Source organism: Pteronotus mesoamericanus, unplaced genomic scaffold, assembly GCF_021234165.1.
Source record: "Pteronotus mesoamericanus isolate MK-2021 breed Mesoamerican mustached bat unplaced genomic scaffold, CSHL_Meso_final scaffold_476, whole genome shotgun sequence".
NCBI classification, from domain to species: Eukaryota; Metazoa; Chordata; class Mammalia; order Chiroptera; family Mormoopidae; genus Pteronotus; species Pteronotus mesoamericanus.
The window spans coordinates 3,007,746-3,029,516 of record NW_026555318.1 but is presented as its reverse complement, the minus strand read 5'-3'; the positions used below and the strand labels follow the sequence as shown (position 1 = coordinate 3,029,516).

General features: G+C 44.9%; 2 protein-coding genes, 4 non-coding genes and 1 pseudogene across 6 annotated transcripts in view; 1 reads left to right on the top strand and 6 right to left on the bottom strand.

The window, feature by feature from the left end:
- Positions 1-3,601: 3,601 nt before the first annotated feature.
- On the bottom strand, positions 3,602-8,866 carry RPL23 (ribosomal protein L23). The gene is made up of 5 exons (XM_054593801.1): positions 8,787-8,866; positions 8,145-8,228; positions 7,711-7,839; positions 3,855-3,968; positions 3,602-3,736 (listed from the first exon to the last, which is right to left on the bottom strand). The coding sequence occupies exons 1-5, from the start codon at positions 8,797-8,799 to the stop codon at positions 3,654-3,656; spliced, it is 423 nt and encodes a 140-aa protein (XP_054449776.1). The 5' UTR covers positions 8,800-8,866; the 3' UTR covers positions 3,602-3,653.
- LOC129087023 (U2 small nuclear ribonucleoprotein B''-like) lies at positions 4,637-5,314 on the bottom strand (annotated as a pseudogene).
- LOC129087096 (small nucleolar RNA SNORA21) lies at positions 7,978-8,113 on the bottom strand. The gene has a single exon (XR_008530879.1). It is a non-coding gene; the product is annotated as a small nucleolar RNA SNORA21 (small nucleolar RNA).
- Positions 8,867-12,943: 4,077 nt separating the features above from the next.
- TRNAC-GCA (transfer RNA cysteine (anticodon GCA)) lies at positions 12,944-13,015 on the bottom strand. Its single transcript has one exon. It is a non-coding gene; the product is annotated as a tRNA-Cys (tRNA).
- A 3,240-nt stretch (positions 13,016-16,255) lies between these two features.
- Positions 16,256-16,362, bottom strand: LOC129087092 (U6 spliceosomal RNA). The gene has a single exon (XR_008530875.1). It is a non-coding gene; the product is annotated as a U6 spliceosomal RNA (small nuclear RNA).
- Positions 16,363-19,169: 2,807 nt separating this feature from the next.
- On the bottom strand, positions 19,170-19,241 carry TRNAC-GCA (transfer RNA cysteine (anticodon GCA)). The gene has a single exon. It is a non-coding gene; the product is annotated as a tRNA-Cys (tRNA).
- Positions 19,242-19,955: 714 nt separating this feature from the next.
- Positions 19,956-21,771, top strand: part of LASP1 (LIM and SH3 protein 1) — a 37,659-nt gene continuing 35,843 nt past the window's right edge. Inside the window, exon 1 of the mRNA XM_054593876.1 lies at positions 19,956-20,161. Coding sequence (XP_054449851.1) covers positions 20,093-20,161 — 69 coding nt within the window. The 5' untranslated portion in view covers positions 19,956-20,092. The remainder of the gene's footprint in view (positions 20,162-21,771) is intronic.

Genomic DNA, 21,771 nt, shown 5'->3' with positions numbered 1-21,771 from the left:
AGAGGGAGAATGGGGTAAAAGGTATAGGGAATAAACATAAATGGTAGGTACAAAATAGACAGGGGGAGGTTAAGAATAGTATGGGAAATGGAGAAGCCAAAGAACATATGTACCATCCAAGGACATGAACTAAGGTGGGGCGGGGGGGGGGGAATCCGGGGAGAGGGGGGTGCAGGGAAGAGGGGAATACAGGGGGAAAAATGGAATAACTGAAATAGCATAATCAATAAAATAGACTTAAAAAGAAAGGACAAAAGAAAGAAAAAGAAAGGGAGAGCACTGATAATGGATAAAAATGGAATAACTGAAATAGCATAATCAATAATATATACTTAAAAAGAAAGAAAGAAAGGACAAAAGAAAGAAAGAAAGAAAAAGAAAGGGAGAGCACACATTCCATTCCCAGTCGAGGCAAATGTCTGGGCTGCAGATCTGGTCCCAGGTCAGCACATGTACCGGAGGTAACCAATCGATGTTTCTCTCACATCAGTGTTTCTCTCCCTCTCTTTCTCCCTTCCCGCCTCTAAATAAATAATATCTTTAAAGAAATAAATCATTAATCCTGGCAGTTCAATATGTAACATATTTAATATTTCTACACTATGATAGGACTGCAAGTCAAATCTGAAATTATAGAAAATAAGTCTGTAGTCTGACTTTACCTTATCTGGGAAGCACTTTACCTGCCCTTCCATTCTAAATGATAGCTTTGTGGGATAGAGTAATCCTGTTTAACTCCTTGGTTGTCTAACTTCCATACAGTTTAATTTTCTAGCAGTTCTGGTTATTTTTTAAAATTTGTTGTCCTTTTGGTTGTGTGAGGAGGCATACCAATAGAATAGAAGGTCCATTCTATTAAACCCTCAAAAGAACCTGGAGAAAACACGAACACAAGGACAAGTGGGAAAAATGACAGGCCCAGCCCTCACATATGGTGCAGACAGGTGAATTTCGTATATATGAGGTCTGTCCAGAAAGTATCAAGCCATGTACTATGAAAAACAGATATTTATTGAAGATAGGAGATACAAGAAACATTCTACTTAGCACAATGACACCGCAGTCTGCTTCAAAGAAGGCACCTTGGGACCCCACACAGTTCTCCCAGCATCTCTTCCACTGTCCAAAACGTTCTGCAAAATCTTTTGTTGGAATTGCCATCAGCTGCCGTCATATTTCCCTGAATCTCATTGATGGTCTGAAATCTCTTCCCTTTCAAAGATGGTTTTAGTTTTGGGAAAAGCCACAAGCTGCAGGGCGCCAAATCTGGGCTGTAGAGGGGCTGAGTTATATGGGTGATTTGATCTTTTGCCAAAAACAACTGCATGGGATGTGATCCATGAGCAGGCGTGTTGTGATGAAGCTGCCAATCACCAGTTGCCCATAGCGGCAGCCTTTTTTGTTATATCGCATCTCTCAACCAAGAACATAGAGGTATACTCCTTATTGTTTAGCCTGGAGGGGCGTACTCATGACGGACACCTTCCCAATCAAAAAACATAGTTAACACAGTCTCGATCTTGCTACAACTTTGCCAAACCTTCTCCAGGCGTGAACCGGGCGACTTTTGTTGGGACTGGGCCTTCATTTCAGGATTATAGCCATACATCTGGTTATGAGCTTCTTGAGGAAATCTGGTTTACTGGGAGCAGTTTGAATCGTCATTAGCAACTGCAGCAAGATGTTCCTTCTGCTCTGATAGCAGAAGCTTCAGAATCAATTTTGCCATGATCTTGGACAGTTTTTGGAATCCCCAATCAGCGCTTATATCTCCCACTGTTAGTCATCAATCTTTGTTGATTGCAGCCTGTACACATTCAACATAATCAGGTGTTCTGCTTGTTGCAGGCCTTCCAGACAATGGATCATTTTCAAGATTCTTGACCATTTTTAGCATTTTTGCCACACTTTATTTGTGCTGCACTCATTGCATCATCTCTGAAAGCTTTCTGAATCATCTGAATAGTTTCACAGAATGTTCCAGCTTAATGCAAAATTTGATAGATTCATTGCTCTACTCATTTTGAATGTGCCAGCCACACAGTATACATGCTCACTTAAGGGTGTCTACTGGCCCCACTTACTAGTAGTCGTCATTGTTAACACATGTGCATTCTGGTCCACTCTCCTTGGCTGCCAGGTTACATGGATGTCACACAAACTTCTGATTTTAACAGTGGCTGGACTTTTTCTGGACAAACCTCCCATCTCTCTCACACAATCAAATAAAAGGATTCAATTTTAATGGATCTGAGTGCTTATCCCAATAGACTTGAAGTTTACCATGCTGGAACGTGGTAGCAGGGAAGCCAAGTCTGTTTTAAGAGACTTCCAATTTAATATTCGTAAAACCAAGACTGGCTCTGCCTAGAACAGAGTACTTGCTTCTTAGTACTGTGTGCACCTTGGAAATTTGGGCTGCTCTAAAAAGTCCTGATGCTATCTAGTCCTACCTCTAGTCTGACCTAATTGGTCCAGGATATGGCTTGGACACATTTCAACTCTTCCAGTTGAAAAAGCACTGCTCTCTAGTCCTGGTACATTTCATTCCTAATTTTGGATTAAAGGGTAGTCATCTCACCAAGGGATTATGTGCTGGGTAGGGTCTTCCTGTACTCTAAGCTTCAGCCTTGCATTATACCTAACTTATAGATACCATTTAGGGTTGAGAATTTCCAGATACTAGATATGAACACAAAACTTTAGTCTAAAAAGCCTATTTCAACATCTTTAGGCTGGGTTATTGACCCAAATCAGGGGAGCGCTCCTTTTTCCCAGGCCCCGAATGGGTCAGCCAAATCATGGTTTGGAAATTAAAGCTACAGTATTCAATACCTTCAGCCAGAACTTGCCAGGACATATGCCTATTGTGCTGCCATAATTATATCTTTTATTCCTAAACTAGGATTTGGCAGATATACTGGGGAAAAAAGCCCTGCAAATACCATTAATTTAATCATCTTCCACAACAGCAAATTTACATGGTATTTACCATGTGTCGGGTTTTCAAATATGCTCATTTACACGCAAATGTCCCCAAAGAAAACCTGTAAATGCGGAAGTTTGCATATATGTAAGTGTGCACCTGGTTCCTACTCATATTGCTCCCTGAACTCCAAGCACATCCACGATGTGAACGCTCCACCTTATCTTGACTACCTTTCTAACTCCATGGTCATTACTTGGGGTAACCTGTCATCAAGCAGTACCTGCTGTTTACTTATGGACTCCAAACACAAATACCTAGTTTTTATAACAGAAATCGGAAAGTTCTAAAAGCTCTGTATACTCACCGAAGTGCAAGGACTATTTATCTTTTATTACATATGCCCTAAGAAAGTTTGCTGAGTAGTTTCCATTTTACAAAGTAGGCAAGGGTGTTGTCAAGGAGAGTGACATGTAGCCCTGCCGGGTGGCTCAGTTGCTTGGAGCATCGTTCCCATACACAAAAAAAGGTTGCAGGTTCCATCCCATTCCTGGTTGGGAGCAGCCAGGGCACATATAAGAAACTTATCAATGCTTCTCTCTCCCTTCCTTCCTCTCTTTAAACACATCCTCTTGTGAGGATTGTGACATGTACAAATGAACAGGAAGGCAAGCATTGGGATGAAATAATTTTTAATGTTTTTTTTCTTTACCAATACATAAGAGAATCATGCAATGCTGCCAGCATTGGATGCAATCCTGGGCCACAAATCTGCACACTCCTTTGCAACTGGTCCTGTGATAGCAGAACCTGCAAAAAGAAGAATGAGGTATCGGGTAAGATCAGAGGGCCCTCCTCTGCTTGTACTCCTGACCTAAGAATTAAATCACCCAATCTCAAGGATATAAGGAAGACCATGGATCCTTACCTTTCATTTCACCTTTATTGTTTACTATGACCCCCGCATTATCTTCAAAATATAGAAACACGCCATCTTTTCTCCGGTATGACTTTCGTTGTCGAATTACTACCGCTGGATGTACTAAGAAGGAAAAAAGGATAGTAGTCATTAATCTGTCAGCTCCCAGTGCCAACCACAAAAAAGCAGTTTACATGTTGTCCAGTGCCCCAACGTTTTCTGTTTGAAAAGATGTACAAAGGAAACCTGATAAACACTTCCTGCATTTCTTCCCATTTTACCTATGACAGGTGGGTACTGCCAAGATCCTAGTATCACAGAACAGGGAATAACCCCCCACTCCAGACTGAGTAAGTGGGGAGGCCACTATTAACTTATTAGGCAATATTCCATTCTAGTATATACAAAACCTCAAATAAAGTATATACCATGATCAAAAAATTACTGTTTCCAAGAATTTGTTGAAATCAGTATGTTCTATACCTTAGGTTTTACAAATATAAACTCACTTATACACCAACTAATTTACCCAAAGAAAACCAGTAACTGCTAGTGAGCATATGTACACACACACACACACATACACACTCTATGAGTATGCCCAGGATCTTGACCATACTCTACCTTATCACAAATGCCTTTTTAAAAAACAATATACAAACAAAAGTTTATTGTACAAATTGAGGCCTTCATTATTTCGTAGTTCACTAAGGCTGAAGGCCTGGTAATTAAAAAACAAAACAAAAACACCTGCACAAAAATCTCACTTTTATCACTTCATCCCCCCACTATTGAAATGGCCTGACCAAATGGAATAAAACAAGCACCATAAACATTATACCAAGTCCTTTAAAGACAACCATCCCAAATGTTATTTCTTAGCATAGGCGATCTTCTTGGAATGGAACAGTGTGATCTTAAATCCTCGTAGAGCATCCTGGGAAGCTCCAGCCAGCCCATCATTTCCAAATTCAAAAAATGCAATGTCATGCCTCTCAGGTACCAAATATACTTCCCTGAAACCAGGAAACCCGTCAAACAGCATGGATAACATCATCTCATTAGTCTCTTTTAGTAAATTACTAAGGAATATAGCTTGGAGGGTAATCAGGGAACCTGAGGATTTGATGTTCCATACCTTTAGGTTTTAGCCAAATTTGATGTTCCCTGACTGGGCTTCTGATTTATGGTCACTGCCATCTGTTCCAGTTTTGACTTTTTTCTTCATTGCAATAGTACCATGCATTTTAGGTATTTTATCAGAGTCTGTGTTTGCATACCAGATTTGCATTGGTTTACCACAAAATGAGTAAGACTCTCTTCTTTTTTAATATTGTCATTCATGTTGTTGACATAAATTGTATGACTTGGTCTGCTATCCATGTGTTTGGTTAAACTGTTTAAACAGCCCCAGGCCGGTGATGTGTTCAAACGCCTTTCTAACTGCAGGGCACATATGTTTTTAGCAGAGCGAACACTTGGGTTAATTAACCCAAATATGGCATGGCCTGTGCACAGAACAAGACCATTTTAAATGATCACGTGTATCTGTAGTTTGTAAAACAGAGGACAACCATCTGTAAAGCAAGTAGAACGGGTTATGGGAAGATAAGGGCTCCATTTACATAGGAAAGTTTACAGCTAATTCTTTTTTGCTTAGAAGTCAAGAAAAAAGGATATACAACCAAATACTGACAATGATTATCTCTTAGAGATCTAAGCGTTGGTTAACTGAAATTCAACTTGTCCTTCTTGTGTAATCATATTTACCTTTTGGAGGAACTGTTTTCCAGGGACATAAACAACTTTTTAACAGACACATCTTGATTTAAATCCTGACTGATACTAGCCTGGAGACCTTGAATAAATTAATCTTCTGGAGCTTAAGTTTTCCTCTTGTAAAATAGGGATAATAGTTACGATTTCCGCATTCAAGTTCAGATACTGAAACTACCATGGCTCTGCTTGAGCCGACTTGATATATGTACACTGACAGCCTCTGATCAAGTGTTTAACAAAAATATACAATCAGTGACAAATAACTAATATTTACTGAGTGTCTCTTCTGTTGGACCCTCTATGTACTTATAAACCATTTCAATCCTCACAAATGAATCTAGCAGATAAACAAGGCCACACAAATCCAGGATTTTGGACTCCCATTCTGCCCCTTTCCCCATTTCTCTGTGTAACACATTAGGTCTGAGGTGAGGGGAAGCAGTCACCTAGCAGAAACAAGGACAAAGAGCACATTAATAGTTGGAAAGTCACGACTGTTTTTGGAACCATGACATGTCCTCCGGTCTGTCCCATAACTGATTGAGACCCACAGCACATCCTGCTGCCGTCTCACCCACAGCAATGGCCAACTGTTCTGTCCTTCCCTGACAGCCCCCCAGGCCACAGGTAAGACCCAGTGAGTGTTCTACAAGGAGAGCCTGTCCAGTTGCGCGCCAATCCTGATCTACACACCGATATATCAATGCTTAACCACAGTGCTACTTGCCCCTTGCCTCCCAAGCCTTCAAAGGATATTAAAAGTGAACAAAGATTCCTCACCAAAAAGCTAAAAACTGAAGCGGGGGGGGGGGGGAGTTATGGGGACTCACAAGGTTTAACTGACATGTGGCTGAGACCTGTCACATTTGTAAAAGATGGCTAGGACTTCTCAGGAAAAGCAAGACACCCCAGATCAGAGACAGACTAAACACGCAGCTGAGAAAAACTCAGGAGCCGAAAAATGAAAAGTGGACCAAGTCTTAGAAGCTCTAAAGCCACACAGAATATCTCAAGTCAGAAGTGCTCCTAGGCCTCCCCCTTTAATTCATATATCCAGCAGGAAACTGTTGGGAATCAGCCTGCATTAAGAAGTGAGCAGCTCCCTGTTTTAATTTATGTCAAAAGAGATTTAGAAGCAATCACGTCAAACTTCTGACATCACAAACTTGAGGTGATCTCATCTTAAAAAGAACCTTAAAGAGTAAGAAACTGGCCCTGGCAAGATAGCTCAGTTGATTAGAACATCATCCCTGTATGCCAAGGTTGCAGTTCCATCCCTGGTCAGGGCACATACAAGAATGAACCAATGAATGTATAAGTGAAACTACAAACTGCCGTTTCTCCCTCTCTAAAAATCAATAGAGGAAATTTTTTAAAAAAAAGAGAGAAAAGAATGGTTATCCCTGTATGCCAAGGTTGCAGTTCCATCCCTGGTCAGGGCACATACAAGAATGAACCAATGAATGTATAAGTGAAACTACAAACTGCTGTTTCTCCCTCTCTAAGAATCAATAGAGGAAATTTTTTAAAAAAAAGAGAGAAAAGAATGGTTATACGTCACATGCCCTACATGCTTAACCAACCACTTGACAAAGTATGGTGATATCAGCATTCCCTTTCAAATCAGTAGTTCCAGAAAAGAAAACTTGCCTGAGGAGACATGACGTCTCAAAGCTGTGCTCTCACCTGGTTAAGCTGTAAACCACCCATGAACAAATTGTATTTAGTAAGTACCACCATGTTCATTTGTAGCCAAGGGAATCAGTAGTGAACTACAGGACCACTGGTATGAGACAACCCTAAATGTCGTACACATGGGGCTTTTGAATTTCCAGGGGTGTAGGTACGTGACCTGAGGACTTGCTGGGGAAATGACAGGGTAAATACGCAGCGCGGGGACAGCGTATGCCGCCAGCTTACACTAGAAGCCACTGAAGAACTTAGGCTATTTATCTCACACTGCCCCCTCCAAAGAAATCAAACTTTAAGAGGCCTTAAGAAGGGTACAGTTACTGTTCCATTTTTCAAGAAAGGGAAAAGTCTTCAACTGTCCTCTAAGCAACAGAAGCGTTGTTAGTCTACTCACCCTTCTTTCTGAGCTCTGGTTTGCCTTTCTTGACTGTGGCCATCACCATGTCACCCACACCAGCCGCGGGAAGTCTGTTCAATCGTCCCTTGATCCCCTTCACAGAGATGATATACAGATTTTTGGCTCCTATAAAAGAATGTAAGCAGAAAACGCGTTCTTCGAGGGCCTCCTAGGCAACTCTGTGAAACAAAGGGTAACATTCCTCAAACACTTCCAAACCCTCGCCACCCCCCACTCGAACACCACGCCCCCGAAGGCGGAACACCTTGTCACACCACCGATTGAAGCGAAACAACACAACACGCTGCCACTTCACCCAAAAGCGGTGTTTTTACTTTGCCCTTTCTTGACGGCTCAGTGGGTCATTAGGGAAAGGCCCAATGAGTGCTTTTAAAAGGGGTGGTTTGGCAGGGTGCAGCCGAAGACCTCACCTGTGTTGTCAGCACAGTTGATCACGGCTCCGACCGGAAGACCAAGGGAAATCCGGAATTTCGCACCGGAGGACCCACCACGTCCTGTGGGTAGGAAGGGAAACAGATCACTGCCGGGTCAGGGCTCGGAGTTCCCCTCCCATCCCAAGGCTATAAATTCATTCGCATATGATTTCGAAATTACACTACAGATTCGCTCTCTCTAGAGCTCCACTTGCTCCTTTCCCTGTGTGCCAACCAGTTCTCCTGTCAAACAGCCAATTCCTTGTTACGACCACCCCTACATTGAGATTGAGGGGCCTGGACGACTCAACCCTCGCTCCAACTTTTGCAGCAGTTCTCCCTGCAAGGCGGCAGACCGCTCAAGCCAGCCCAGCTGCAAACGCATTAGCGCAGCACTAAGCACGGAGTGATCCTGCGGGCTTCGGTCTGCAATCATGTGCGGCTCCGGCCAGCTCCACTCTCCAAGGGCCCCCACCGCGACTTTCAGAGGCCCAGGCAGTGCTCTCGCGGTGCTATCTTTCACTGTCTCTCACTCGGACGAAAGCAAAGCGCCCCCGCTGCCCATGGCCACCGCTCCTTGCGAGGCCGGCAGCCACCACGCGGCAGATGGCGAAGGATCCCCTAGAGCCAAAATCTTACCTCGCTTCGACATCTTGAACGCCGGAAAAGGATAGAAAGGAAGTGCAAACAAAGGATGCTGGGATATGAACTTCTACGCCCGGCCCATTATCCTCACGTGATCCGGAGTTTGCTCAACCCGCTCTTCCCCTAGGGCGCGCTGCTATTACGTAGTGAATCCTGGAAGTGGGCTGTTACGGGGTTGAGGGCTGCAGAGCCGACTGAAGCCTAGGGTAGCATCTTCACGAGTTCGGAAGTAGTTGAGAACACAGAAACATTGGTTTGTTAATTTACCCAACACAATTTTTTGAGCACGTAATGCCAGGGACTTCGCTGGATACTAGGTTCAGAAATGATTAAAAACATCCGTGCTCTGTAGGGGCTAGGGAAAACGCTAAATGATCTCGTTAGGATGTGATGTAATTGAAAAGTGCCATTCTAACACTACAGGTAATTGCATATATCTGTGCCTGGTCCCATACCCATTTGTATTTTAGATATCTTGCTTTATTAATTATCGCTCTCACAGCTTTAGTCTCTCCCGTGCTTCTGGTTTCTTTCTGTCAACACGGTATTCATTAAATATTGAGTGCCCACTTTATGCCAGATAATGTTCTAGGCATACATTAGACTACATCAGAGAACAAAACAAATCAACATTCTTGCCCTTATGGAGCTCGCTGCTGGGTGGTGGTGAAGGGGGATATTAGACACCGAACAATGAATATAATAAATTGCAATATATAGTATGTTAGATGGTGTTAAGTATTATGAAAAAATAAAAATAGAACAAGGAAAGAGGCATCAGGAAGTGGGAGGAGGGGCAGAATACAATTTAAAATAGAATCGTCTGTGAGCTTCATGGAAGAAGTTGACATTAGAGCAAAGACTTTATTAAGGTGGGTTGCTTATACCAATGTCCAGTGAAGAGCAGTCTAGAGTCATCAGCTAATAAAAAGCCCTAAGGCAGGAGTGTGCCTGGACAATAGAACACCAAGGTGGTTTGCACTCAAGTGGTAGAGGAAGAGGTACTGTGATGTGATCAAGATTCTGGATATGTTTGTGGGGATGTATAAGAAAGAGAGGTGTCAAAATGTCTCCAAGGTTTTAAGTCTGAGCCCGTGGAAGATGACAATGCCATTAACAGAGAAGGGGAAAGTTATAGAAGGGATAGGTTTGTGGGGTAAGAATAGCTCAGTTTTGGATATGTTGAGTTAGGTGTTTCGACACCAAAAGGAGATTAAATAACACGTTGGACATAGTAACCCGGAATTCTGGAGAGGAGATATAAATGTGGAAGTTGTCTACATACAGATATACTTAAAGTCATGATAGAGGATGAGATTATGAAGAAGAGTAAATAAAGACAACTATGGACTGAGCTCTGGGGCGCTTCCACATTAAGAAGTCTATGAAACCACCCTGGCTGGTATGGCGCAATGGATTGAGTACCAGCCTGTGAACCAGCGGGTCATCAGTTCCATTCCCAGTTTAGGGCACATGCCTGGGTTGTGCTCCAGGTCCCTAGTAGGAGATGAACAAGCGGTAACCACACATTGATGCTTCTCTCCCTCTCTTTCTCCCTCCCTTCCCCTCTCTCAAAAAAAAAATCATAAAAAAAAAGAAATAAAAAGAACAAGTCTGTAAATCTGGGCATGTGATGTGGTTCTGGGTCCAGGAGCACGCAGGGGTCAATGGATCGATATTTCTCTCACATCTATATTTCTCTCTCTCTCTGTCTTGCCTTTCCTCTCTAGAATCAATAAACATATCCTCAGGTGAGGACTAAAAATAAAAGAAGTCTATAAATCTATGAATCTATAAATTTCTCTGTCACTCTTAAAATGCCTTCACTTGATCCTTCCAGCTTCTGTAGCTACTAGAGTCTCCTTTTGACTAGTTCAAAAGTAGTTGAAAACTCAAAAACACTGGTTTGTTAATTTGCTGTCTCTTTCGCAGCTTAGCCAAATTGTATGTATTTCTGAACTTACAATTTCCTTACCACATTTGTCTTTCTTGCTAAATGGAACCATCATCTATCCAGGCATCCATCTGAGATTTCTGTCTAAGTTCTTTTCAGTTTGCCTTCTAAATATCTATCAACTCTATTCACTTCTCTTCGCCTCTACTAACACTCTGGTCTAAGGTACCTCCACGTCTCGCCTAAACTACTTCTGAAGCCTCCTAACATATTTCCTGGCCTGTATTTCTCTCTCCTCCATCCACTCACCCTTCATACAATGGCCAGCAATACTTTTTGAGAAATATAAATATTATAATGTCACTCTCCTGAAAATCCTCCAATGGTTTCTACTGTTCTTAGAATCAAAGTTAAAATCCATATCATGGCCTACAAGGCCCTGGTCTGGCATTGTCCTACCTTGTCACCCTCATCTTGCAACATGCTGTCTCTTGCTCTGCATGGTTGGCTTTTAGTCCCAGGCACCGGCCATGCTCCTGAATACCCATAGGCCTCACACATGCTTGGAATAGCCTACACTGCCTACCTTTACCATGTATTTCAAGTCTACTGATATTTCAGATCCCGACTTAAATGTCTCTTTCTTAGAGAAATCTACCCTGCCCCCCATACCAGGTCAAATTCCTATATTATAAGCCTTCTTAATGCAAGGCATTTTTCCTTAATACTGCTTATTACATTTTTATTTTATTTTATTTTTTAAATATTTTATTTTGTTTTTAGAGAGAGGAGAAAAGAGGGAGAAAGAGAGGGAGATAAACATGGATGTGAGAGAGAAACATGTATTGGTTGCCTCTCGCACACCCCCAACTTGGAGACCTGGCCCACAGCCCAGGCATGTACCCTGACTGGGAATCAAACTGGTGAGTTTTCAGTTCGCAGGCCAGCACTCAATCCACAGAGTCACAATGCCCAGGGCTAAATGCACTTTTTACTTACAATATTTTCAGCTTGTGATGGGTTTATCTGAAGGTAACCCCATTTTTAGTCAAGGGGCATTTGCATATAAACTGATGATTGGGACACCTTCACCCTACAGGCACTTCTAACCGAAGTTGTCCAAAACAGAAATCATGCTTTTCTCAGAAAACATGCTCTTCTGCCTGTATTTTCTTGATTGGTGCTACCACCAATGTCTAAACCAGAAAACAGGGATACGATTCATTCTCCTCTTCCCTCAGGCTCCAGACCTAATCACCGAGGTCCCCTGACTTGGTTCTACTTCCTAGGTTTTTCTATGCAAAGATCTGCCTTTTAGAGGCTATTGTAACAGCCTCTGAACGGTCTGACCATAATCTGTGTTGACTTTCTAGTGCTTATAAAGTTCAAGATCCTTAGAATAGCACTAGAGCCTTTCCGGAGATGACCTATCTTCTCCTTGGCCTCATCTCCTGTCACCTTGCCTCTTACGCTTCACACTCCAATACCAAACTGCTTAGGGTTTGTGGGCTCTTTCGGATTTATCCACTACTTGTTCTGTAAAACTCTGTTCAAATGCTATCTTTTCCTGTGCCATGTCACAACCCCAACATTCTCTGCGCTCAACACCACTTGAGCAGTGGTTCTCAAATATTTTTTTCTGAAGACTACTGTACATTCTTAAATTTTTGAGGATCCCCAAAAGTTTTTGTTGTATATTAGGTTATACCTACTGGCATCTATCAGATTAGAAATTAAAATTGTGAATGTTTAATTATTTGTTAATTCATTTGAAATAATAACTCTGAAAAATAGCTACGTTTTCCCAAATGAAAATAGATTGATGAGAAGAATGGCTTCGTTTTACCTGCTTTTGGAAATCCCTTTAATATCTGGGAATGATAGGCAGCTGGATTTTCATGTTTCCACATTTCAACTGTTGGGATAGCACACCACTGTAGCCTCAGAAAAGCTCCATGTACACCCATGAAAGAACTACAGTGAAATGGGTAAGTGATGTAGTATTATGAAGACTCTCCCTTTGTCCTATCCGCAAGGATCTCAGAAGCACCCCAAGGGTCCCCACACACTTTGAGAACCACTGACCTAAAGGACATCTGAAAAGTTGGGGATATCACATTGTACAGTAATCCTTTTACTTGCAAATTGAGCCTGGTGCTGGAGTGTAAAGTCCACCTAGGAGACACCATTCTTTGGTTTAGGTTGTCTGTACTTGTGACCATCTTGGTGGCTGGTAATGCTTAAAAGTGAGACCACCAGGGGGCACCCGGATTTGAACCGGGGACCTCTTGATCTGCAGTCAAATGCTCTACCCCTGAGCTATACCCCCTCTGCTGGGAAGGTTGAGATTACAGCTTAATTGTACTGTCTACTGACCAGACGTGTCTCAGCTGATTAAAAGCAGTTTAGTACTTGTGATCAACTGCTTCAAGCTTCCCGAGGAGATACTAAAGAACTAAAACAAGATTGAAGAAGCAATGAGGACCCAAGTTCTGAAAGAAAAGAGCAAAGTCCTCTTGGACCCATGCCTGAAGGTCCTGTGGGTGTGTGGGATGGTATTCCTTTCTGACATTAACTACAGCCTTTTCTACCTCTGGCATCTGGGAATTCTTCAAGATTAATTTCCATCTTGCCTGCCTGCAACCTGAGCTGCAGCCCAGGACTTTGCATGAGAGAGGAAGTGCTTCCCTTGTCTTTCCCAAGACCCTCTCTGCTCCTGTACCAGAGGCGCCCCCATTTTCTCCATTCTATCCAGTATCTTCAGTCCCTTCCTCCTCTTCCTTGGGTCCTTCAAATATCAACAGGCTTCTCCTAAATTAGAAAACAGAAAACCAAGAAAACAATCCACCCCGGCTGGTGTGGTTCAGTGGGTTCAGCGCTGGGCCTGCAAACGGAAAGGTCGCCGGCTGGATTCCCCCTAGTCAGGGCACCTGCCTGGGATGCAGGCCGAGTCCCTGGTTGGGGGCTTGTGAGAGGCAACACGCAACCAGTCGATGTTTCTCTTCCTCTTTCTCCCGCCCTTCTCCTCTCTCTAAAGAATAAATAAAACCTTCAACAAAATCCTTTAAAAAATTTCCTGTCCATTTCTTTTTTCCCATTCCGATTTTAAAGAAAGTCTCTACTTCATTTTTCCCATTACCTACTACCTTTTCCTGCAGTTCTGCTACTCCCCGCATTGGCTTTGTCAGTTATTTTCTCCCCTTGATATGTATACATTGTTTCTCCAACTAGACTTTAAGTTCCTTGAGGGTAGGAGCATGCTGCATTCTTTTTTGTATTCCCCACAGTAGCTGGCACAGTGCCTGGATCACCGTAAGCCCTGTGCTGTACTTAACGGCCAAAGCACAATCTTAGTTAAACTCAACTACCTGATTACAAGCCTGCACCCAAAGCAGCGGAATGTTGTTGGAGGAAAGCTTACATATCTGTGTCACTCTTGCAATCTCAGCCAGGCTCTCTGTCCAGTACTCCTACACCGCTGACTGACGAGTTTCATTTCCTCATTCTCCAAAATGACCATTACATATACATTCTCCTGTCTCAAACTCTCCAGACCTCTTCTCCCTTCCTCACTCTCTTAGCTGAAGAGCTTGCCTCTTTCTTCTTGGAGGAAGTTAGAATCAGTCAGAAGCAGTGGTGTGCTGGCAAATGGCTCAAAAGACCGGCTTTGGGGATGTAATTTCCCAAGGTGCAAATACTCCCACCCGCTGATAAGCTACTTAAGAGACGTGAACTGGCTTTAAAAAATTCCTGAAAATTTAACCATCAGTTCTCACTAGCAGGTATGAACTAAATCTACCACACTTCTGGAATCAACTACCTCCTTCACCAACAACCAACTATACTCTGATGACTCTCTAAAATTTGTTTCCAACCTGGACCTCTCCCTGAATTCCAGAATTAACCAGATCTCTAAATGCATACTTAACACCTCCTCTTGAATGTCGATGGGGTACCTCAAACTTAACACACTGATCGCATCCTAGAATGTGAAGTCCATGAGGATAGGAAGTTGTGCTTTATTACTATCTATTTAAAAGTTTAAAAAACAACAACTCTTGATTTTCTTTTTCCTAAATGTGCTCCTTTTCCAGTCTTTTTTATGTCAGGAAATCATGTCACCATCCTCTCAGAGAGTGAAGACAAAAAATAAGAGTCATTCTTGATTCTTCTCGTCCCCTCATCGCCTCCAAGCTACCTAATGCACCTGAAGCGCACGGCTCCAGGCCCGGTTAATCCAGGTGCTGGCGCTGCTCCCCAGCTCTGCTGCCGCCTGGGGTAGGCTACATAGTGGCCCCCCATACATTTCCCAGTCCCCTTGTGAATATACTACCTTACATGATAAAAAGGACTTTGCAGATGTGATTAAATTAAGGATCTTAAAATGGGGAGATTATTCTGGATTATCTGGGTGAGCTCAATGTAATCACAAACGGTCCTAGTGAGAGGGAGGCAGGAGGATCAGAGTCAGAGACAGAGAGAAGATGTAAGAGTGGAAGCAGAGACTAGAGGGCGAGAAGATGCTCTCCTGGATTTGTAGATGGAGGAAGGGGCCATGAGTCAAAAAGGGCAGGCACCCTCTAGTAACTACAAAAGTCAAGAAAACTGACTCCCTCCTAAAGCCTCCAGAAGGACCGCAAGCATGCCAACACTTTGATTTTCGCCCAGTGAAGTTGTTTTTGGATAATACATATGTATTGTTTTAAGCAAGTAAATGTGTGGTAATTTGTTACAGCAGCAATATGAAACTAATACACCACTGTAGTTTACATCACCACCATCTCTTTCAAAAGAATCCTAACCTGTCTCCCTATGCTCACTCTTCCCTTTTATCGTGAAAAGAACACTCAACATGACATCTACCCTCTTAACAGATTTGTAAGTGTACAATACAATAGTGTTAACGACAGGGACAGTGTTGTACAGCAGATCTCTAGAACTCACTCATATTGCAAAATTTAAACTTTATACCCATTGATTAACAACGATCCATTTCCCTTTCCTTTTCCCTGGCAACCACAATTCCACTCTCTGCCTCTATGAATTTAGCTGTTTCAAACACCTCATGTAAGGGGAATAGTGCAGTATTTATCCTTTTGTTACATGATTGGCTTATTCCATGCTGCACAATATACCATGCTGTCACATATTGCAAGATCTTTTTAAGGGTAATATTCTACTGTATGTATTCTCCATGTCTATTTTTTACTTCTTATAAATCTTTTTCCTTTTTTTGATGGAGGACAACTTAATTTTTCAAGAAACTGAAAACAGATCAAACATGTTTTGCTATGAACACTTTGTAGAGATGAAGTGAAGCGGTGATTGGGGTTAATTTTTTTTTTGTAACTAATCAATAACCCTGGCTGGGTGGCTCAGTGGTTTGGATCATCTTCCCAACACACCAAGGCTGCAGGCTCAATTCCGGGTCAGGGCGCATACAAGAAGCAACCAATGAATGCATCAGTGGGTGGATTTCTACCCAATAAATTAAAAAATTAAAGTTACTTTAAAAAATAAAATAAAAAAGAATCAATACAGTGATGGAAGGGTAAAGAATGCAAGAATAAAATATATGGAATGCTTCATGAATTGGGTGTCACCCTTGTGCGGGGGCCATGACAGTCTTCTCCGTTACTCTTTCAGTTTTAGTATATGTGCTGCCGATGCGGGCACCCTAGCACCCTTTTCCACAGGAGTGTGGGAGATGATTTCAAATCCCTCTGCTCAAAATTATCCATTGCTGGTTTTTCATCCATTTGGAGTAATATCCAAACTCATTACCTTGGCGCACAAGGCCCTCTGCAGCTCCTCTAGCCACTCTGGCCCTAAGGCCTTTGTAGTAGCCATTTCTTCTACCTGGAAGGCACCCCTCGCCCCGCCCCGCTCCCGCCGCACTCCCCGCCCCCCGCCCCCCCCCTTCAGGTCTGAACTCCAAAATCACCTGCACAGAAAGGTCTTCCATGATTCAAGGTTCTCCAACTTGAAATAGCATCTTCCTGGTACCTTCCTAATGCAGTATCTTGTGGGTTTTTTGTTGTTGTTGTTGCTGTAGTTTTTTGTTTTTAAATTTATTTTAATATTTCCCTTATCGCTACTGGGCATTTCCTTGTTTATTCACTTGCGCGTTTCTTTCTAGTCTGTCTCCGTTGGATTTTAAACTCAGAGTCAGAACCTTTGTGTCTTTCTATGGAAAGTACGTTTTGTGTCTTTCTATTGAAAGTATGTTCTGTGACTAGAGTGGGGCACATAGTAGTTGCTCCATAAAACTAGAGGGGAACCATTAGCAGGGGTGTCCAACCCATGGGCCCAGGATGGCTATGAATGCAGCGCAACACAAAACCGAAAACTTCCTTAAAACCTTTTTTTGTGTGTGTGTGTGCTCATCGGTTTTCATTAGTGTCTGTGTATTTAATGTGTGGCCCAAGACAATGCTGCTTCTTCCAGTGTGGCCCAGAGATGCTTATAGTTTGGACACCCCTGCTAGAGAGTATAGGCAGGAAAAGTCTCTCAGTAGAGATGTGTTTGTGTTCTTCTTAGGGAGACGGGGGAAAGGATTCCCTACGCAGTTTTGCAACAGGTGGTTCTTTTGCTCCTTAAGGTAAACTGGCTGGTGGGTGGGATTGTGGATAAAGAATTTAGCCTAGAAAGTGGATTGGTACCCAAGTTAGTATGTTTTGAGCTGGTCTTTTAATTTTGTTTCTTATCATAAGTAAATTCAGTATCATTTAGTGAGAAGTATCTAATTTTGAACAAATAGATAATTCCATCATAAAAAAATTTAGGATTGGTGTAAAAAGAATTTACCAAATACTTGTTAGCAAAAAAAAAAAAAAAAAAAAAAAAAAAAAGCACATAGTAAGAGGTATAGCTCAGTGGCAGAGCATTTGACTGCAGATCAAGAGGTCTCCGATTCAAATCCCGATACCCCCTTCACCTGCCTTTCACGTTTTCTCAGTGTCTTTCAGGTGTAACCCACAATAACCCAACTCTGTCTCCAGTTTCCAGGGACCCATGTCCTTGTCCGTGAAAAACAGGGAGCCACCAAGAGGTGCACACGGATAACTTTACGGCTTCTAAACTGTCTTCCCCTACTCAGTCGCGAGAAGCCCGCCTCCACTCTGAATAGGCAGAAAGGAAGCGACAAACTCTTCCCATCCCTTGAAACTGTTCAAGGCCTATTGGCTTTGGAGATGGGCGGGGCAATGTTATTTTGCCTAGTTCATATCTGACCTATTAGACTAGAAGAATGAATCCAAATTCAGGTTTATAAAATTGTAAAATTTAAACAAGACACACAGATATAAAAGGTGAAACGTGTACAGCTTTCTCCGTCATATTATTTCAAAGACAAACCTTTGGCCTGATAACCTACAGGTAGTAAGTTTGAGGGCTTCTGTCCAGGCAGGGGGTGAAAAGTTGGTTATATCTAGGGTCTGGGCTTTTTGTACCAAGACTGCAGCTCTGCCCATATCCAGCCTCAAGATGCATCTTACAGTAATGGGAGCCGTGGGGAAAAATGCGCGGGAGTATTCCCCTGGGACCTTGAGGGACGGCACAACTGGATTCCGGGTTTAAAATATCGCAGCTGACCCCTCACCCAAGCAGCATGCCTCTCCCTCTCTCCTTTTCTTCCCCTTTTTTGGGGCCAAACCTAGTCGAAGGGGAGGCCCTTACTCCCTTCACGTTTACGGGTTTGTTCTTTTTTGTTACTGTTAGTGACGCAACCAAAAAACATCTTTCCCTACCTTTAGGTTATGAAACTCGACAGACTTGTATTACTAGTTTAGCAGTTCTCAGAGTATGGTCCCCTGACCAGCAGCATCAACATCACTTGGGAAATTGCCAGAAATGCAAATTCTCGGGACCCCCCCTAGGCCTACAGAATCAGAAACTGGTGGTGTTTTAACAAGCCCTGTAGGTAATTTTGATGCACTCAAGTCTGAGCGCCACTGCATTACTTTATGTAAGTTTGCATCAGCAGATAACTTTATTTTTGTAAATTAAAATGAGTTTATGTCTGTGCATTGGGCATTTTAACGTTTTCAGAAGTGCTTTGACTCTGTCTACCTGTGTTACGAGCCACAGGGAAGGGTGAACACAGCGAGTTCATGTCACTGGTAATAAAGAAAGTTGAAGTTGGAGGAAGGCTGTGTCTGTGGGTTTCTTTTTCTAGACCTACTCACACCCCTATCGGAAAAGGAACGCCAACTTGGGGTAGTCATTTTGTCTCCGGAACCCGCGGCCGGGGAAATTCCAATACCTCTGGCGCCAGCTATCGTGAAGTGCAGCTTTTGTACCTGATTTGCGCGCATATCCACCCAGGTACAAAGCAAAACTGAAAGCTTTCCGCTCAGGTTAGAAAATGAGAAAGGAATTTTTGAAAAAGCGTTTCTCTTTTCTTTCAATCTAGGACCCAATGTTAACATAAAAAGAGTCAAGAAAGGTGGAAATGTATTGGTTACGAAGAAGAAAAACCAGCCAGGGGGCACCCGGATTTGAACCAGGGACCTCTTGATCTGCAGTCAAATGCTCTACCACTGAGCTATACCCCCGCGCCACCTTGGCGCCCGGAGATATTTCTTTGGATACTAGAACACTGCTACACCAAGGTGGTTGATAAGGGTAGAGCGAAAGGAAAGAAGGAGGAGAGGGGGCCAAGAGGAAAGCGGAAAGTGCTTGAATCCAGGGAACCGCGGGAAAACTGCGCAGCAAAGGCGCCGGGGGGGGGAAAGAACAACCTTGGGCTGCGAGGCGCTGAGTACAGGCGGGAGCGACGGGTTCCGCCCTACAAAAGTGGGAGAGGATTTGAGGGGGAAGGGAGGCTAACCGAGGGGCGGGGCAAGGGGGTTCCCATTCTGTCCGTAGTTCCTACGGACGGGTACAAAGGAAAGTCCCCGAATCTGGTGAATCCGATCGGGCGTTCAGAAGGTTCCAACCCCACCCTCGACGGATGCGAGAGGTTTGCCCGCCTCCCTCAGCCGGGGCGCACCAGATGTTTGGCCAGATCAGCTCCGCGCCGCCTTCGGCGCGGGAAGGGCTCTGGGCGAAGCCGGCGTCTCTTCAAGGGCCCTCCAGCTTGGGAGCACCTAAGCGCGCACCCCGGGCCCCACAGCCCTACCCGGAACCCGCCCTCGCACAGCCTCAAGTCTCTCGAGGAGCGCGCCTGCCCGCACGCGCCCTTGCCCGCGCCCGCGCCCGCGGCGCGTCCCCGCCCCGGTGCAGCCCCTCCTCCCCGCTGTGTTTATTAGGGGAAGGAGGGCGGAGGCGGAGGCCAGTTCCCTAGCTCCAGCAGCGGTCGCCGCCGCCTGTGTAGTTGCAGCCGCTGCCGTCTCCCGCCAGCTCGCTCCGGGGAAAGAGAACGCGCGCGAGCTCGGGCGTCCCCGCCCCAGGCTTTCCTGTAGCCATGAATCCCAATTGCGCCCGGTGCGGCAAAATCGTGTACCCCACCGAGAAGGTGAACTGTCTGGATAAGGTGAGCCCCGGGACCGGGAGACGCGTCTTTGCCATTCTCTAGCAGTGCCCCAGATTGGGGGAAGAGAGAGGGGCCGGGTCTATGCCGCCCGATCCCCGCGATCCCTGGGAGAGGGCGGTGTCATGGAGTGTTGGGGACAGACCCCAGTCTGGAAACCAGGAGATCAGAGGCGAGGCGAGGAGTCCACGCGTGGCAGGCAGCCACTGTTGGAGAAGAGCCGGCTCTGTGCGACGGGGTTGGGAGAACGGAAGAGGGGTAGAGAAGCCAGGCCAAGGGGTGGGGGCTGGGGGAGGTTAGGGGTGCAGTCCCGCCCCCTAGGCCGAGAGAGTGAGAGACTGACGCTCCTTCTCCCCACCGCCCGGAGCGCCAAGTAGGCGGAAGCGCGGGGCTCTCGGGGAGGGGGCGGCGGGGGCGGGGCAGAGGCTGGGGGGCCCAGCGAAACTGTCCGCTCTGGCCACGAATGGCTGGGCTTCCTGGCCTGGAGACTGGAGGCGGGGGCTATCAGCCGGCGAGTGTTGCATCTGGTGAACTGGGTTGCGGATAAGGACCTGAGCCCCACTGCAAGACCTCTTTTTTTGGACGATCTGTAGTACCCTTGATGGTTCAGGGATTAAAGGACCACCGGTTAATGGTAGCTTCCCAGCCCCCACCTCAAATGAGAGGCCAACTCGCAGTGCTGGGCTGCCCAGCCGGAGCGGGGCGGGGTCGGATGCAGGAGTAGGGTGGATGGGGGGTGCTTCGCACAGATCTTCTGAAATTGTGCTTAGAGCTGGAGACCGGCTTGCAGAACAAAGAGCTAACTTTTCAAAGCAGGTTTACCCAATGGAGGGTGGGGTTGGCTGAGTTCAGGGGAAGGCAAGAAAAGGGGGAGGTGTTTGGGGGGAGGGGAGGGTGGCCTTCTGGAAATTCATTGTCCCCTGAGGGCCCTTACGATTCATCCTTCTCCGCCCCCCCCCCACCTATGCTGTACTTGTTCATCTGGTTGTCATTATACTTTTCGAGGGGGGTGGAGAGTAGAATTGGGTGTTTCCAGCAGTTTGGGGTAGGATCCTGTCCTCTTTTAAGCTCCCTTAGATCCCGAGGCAGAATCTGCCCGTTCTTCTGCATCCTGCCCCAGTCTGGAGGAGGGGCCTTTGTGATTTTTGTCCCCTTCCTCATCGTGCCTTTCACCCACTTCCCAAAGCTGGCTCCAAGTCCAAATATGCCCTCTTTCTCATCTGAAATGGCAGGGTGTGGGGAGCAAGGGATGGAAGGGGGGGTGCAGAGCCCTGGGGCCAAGTTCATGGCCCACTTGAAGCCATGTTTTGTTTGGGAAAAAGACAGTTCATTGGATACTTGTTTCTGCCCTTCCCCTCGGGGTTGGAGCTTCCTCAGTGATATTTGGCCTTCCTGGAAGAACAGTGCATGTGGGGCTACTGCTGTTTCACTGTCTCTCCGGGGTTTGGCCAGACAGGAGGAGAGGAGTGCCGTGTTGTGGACACAAAGGATATGGGAGACTGTGCCAGCCTCTGGAGGGCAGGACCTGAGCTTGGAGGCACTAACGGAAGAACTCTGTGCCTTTGCACACTGGTGTTTTTGCCCTTCCCTGGTAGGGATTTGGGCCTCTCTAC

Coding starts and splice junctions, on each gene's coding strand:
- RPL23 (XM_054593801.1), bottom strand. Junction 3,969..7,710: donor ACCAGAGCTCAGAAAGAAGG/GTGAGTAGACTA, acceptor TTTCCTTCTTAG/TACATCCAGCGGTAGTAATT. Junction 3,737..3,854: donor CAATAAAGGTGAAATGAAAG/GTAAGGATCCAT, acceptor TTCTTTTTGCAG/GTTCTGCTATCACAGGACCA.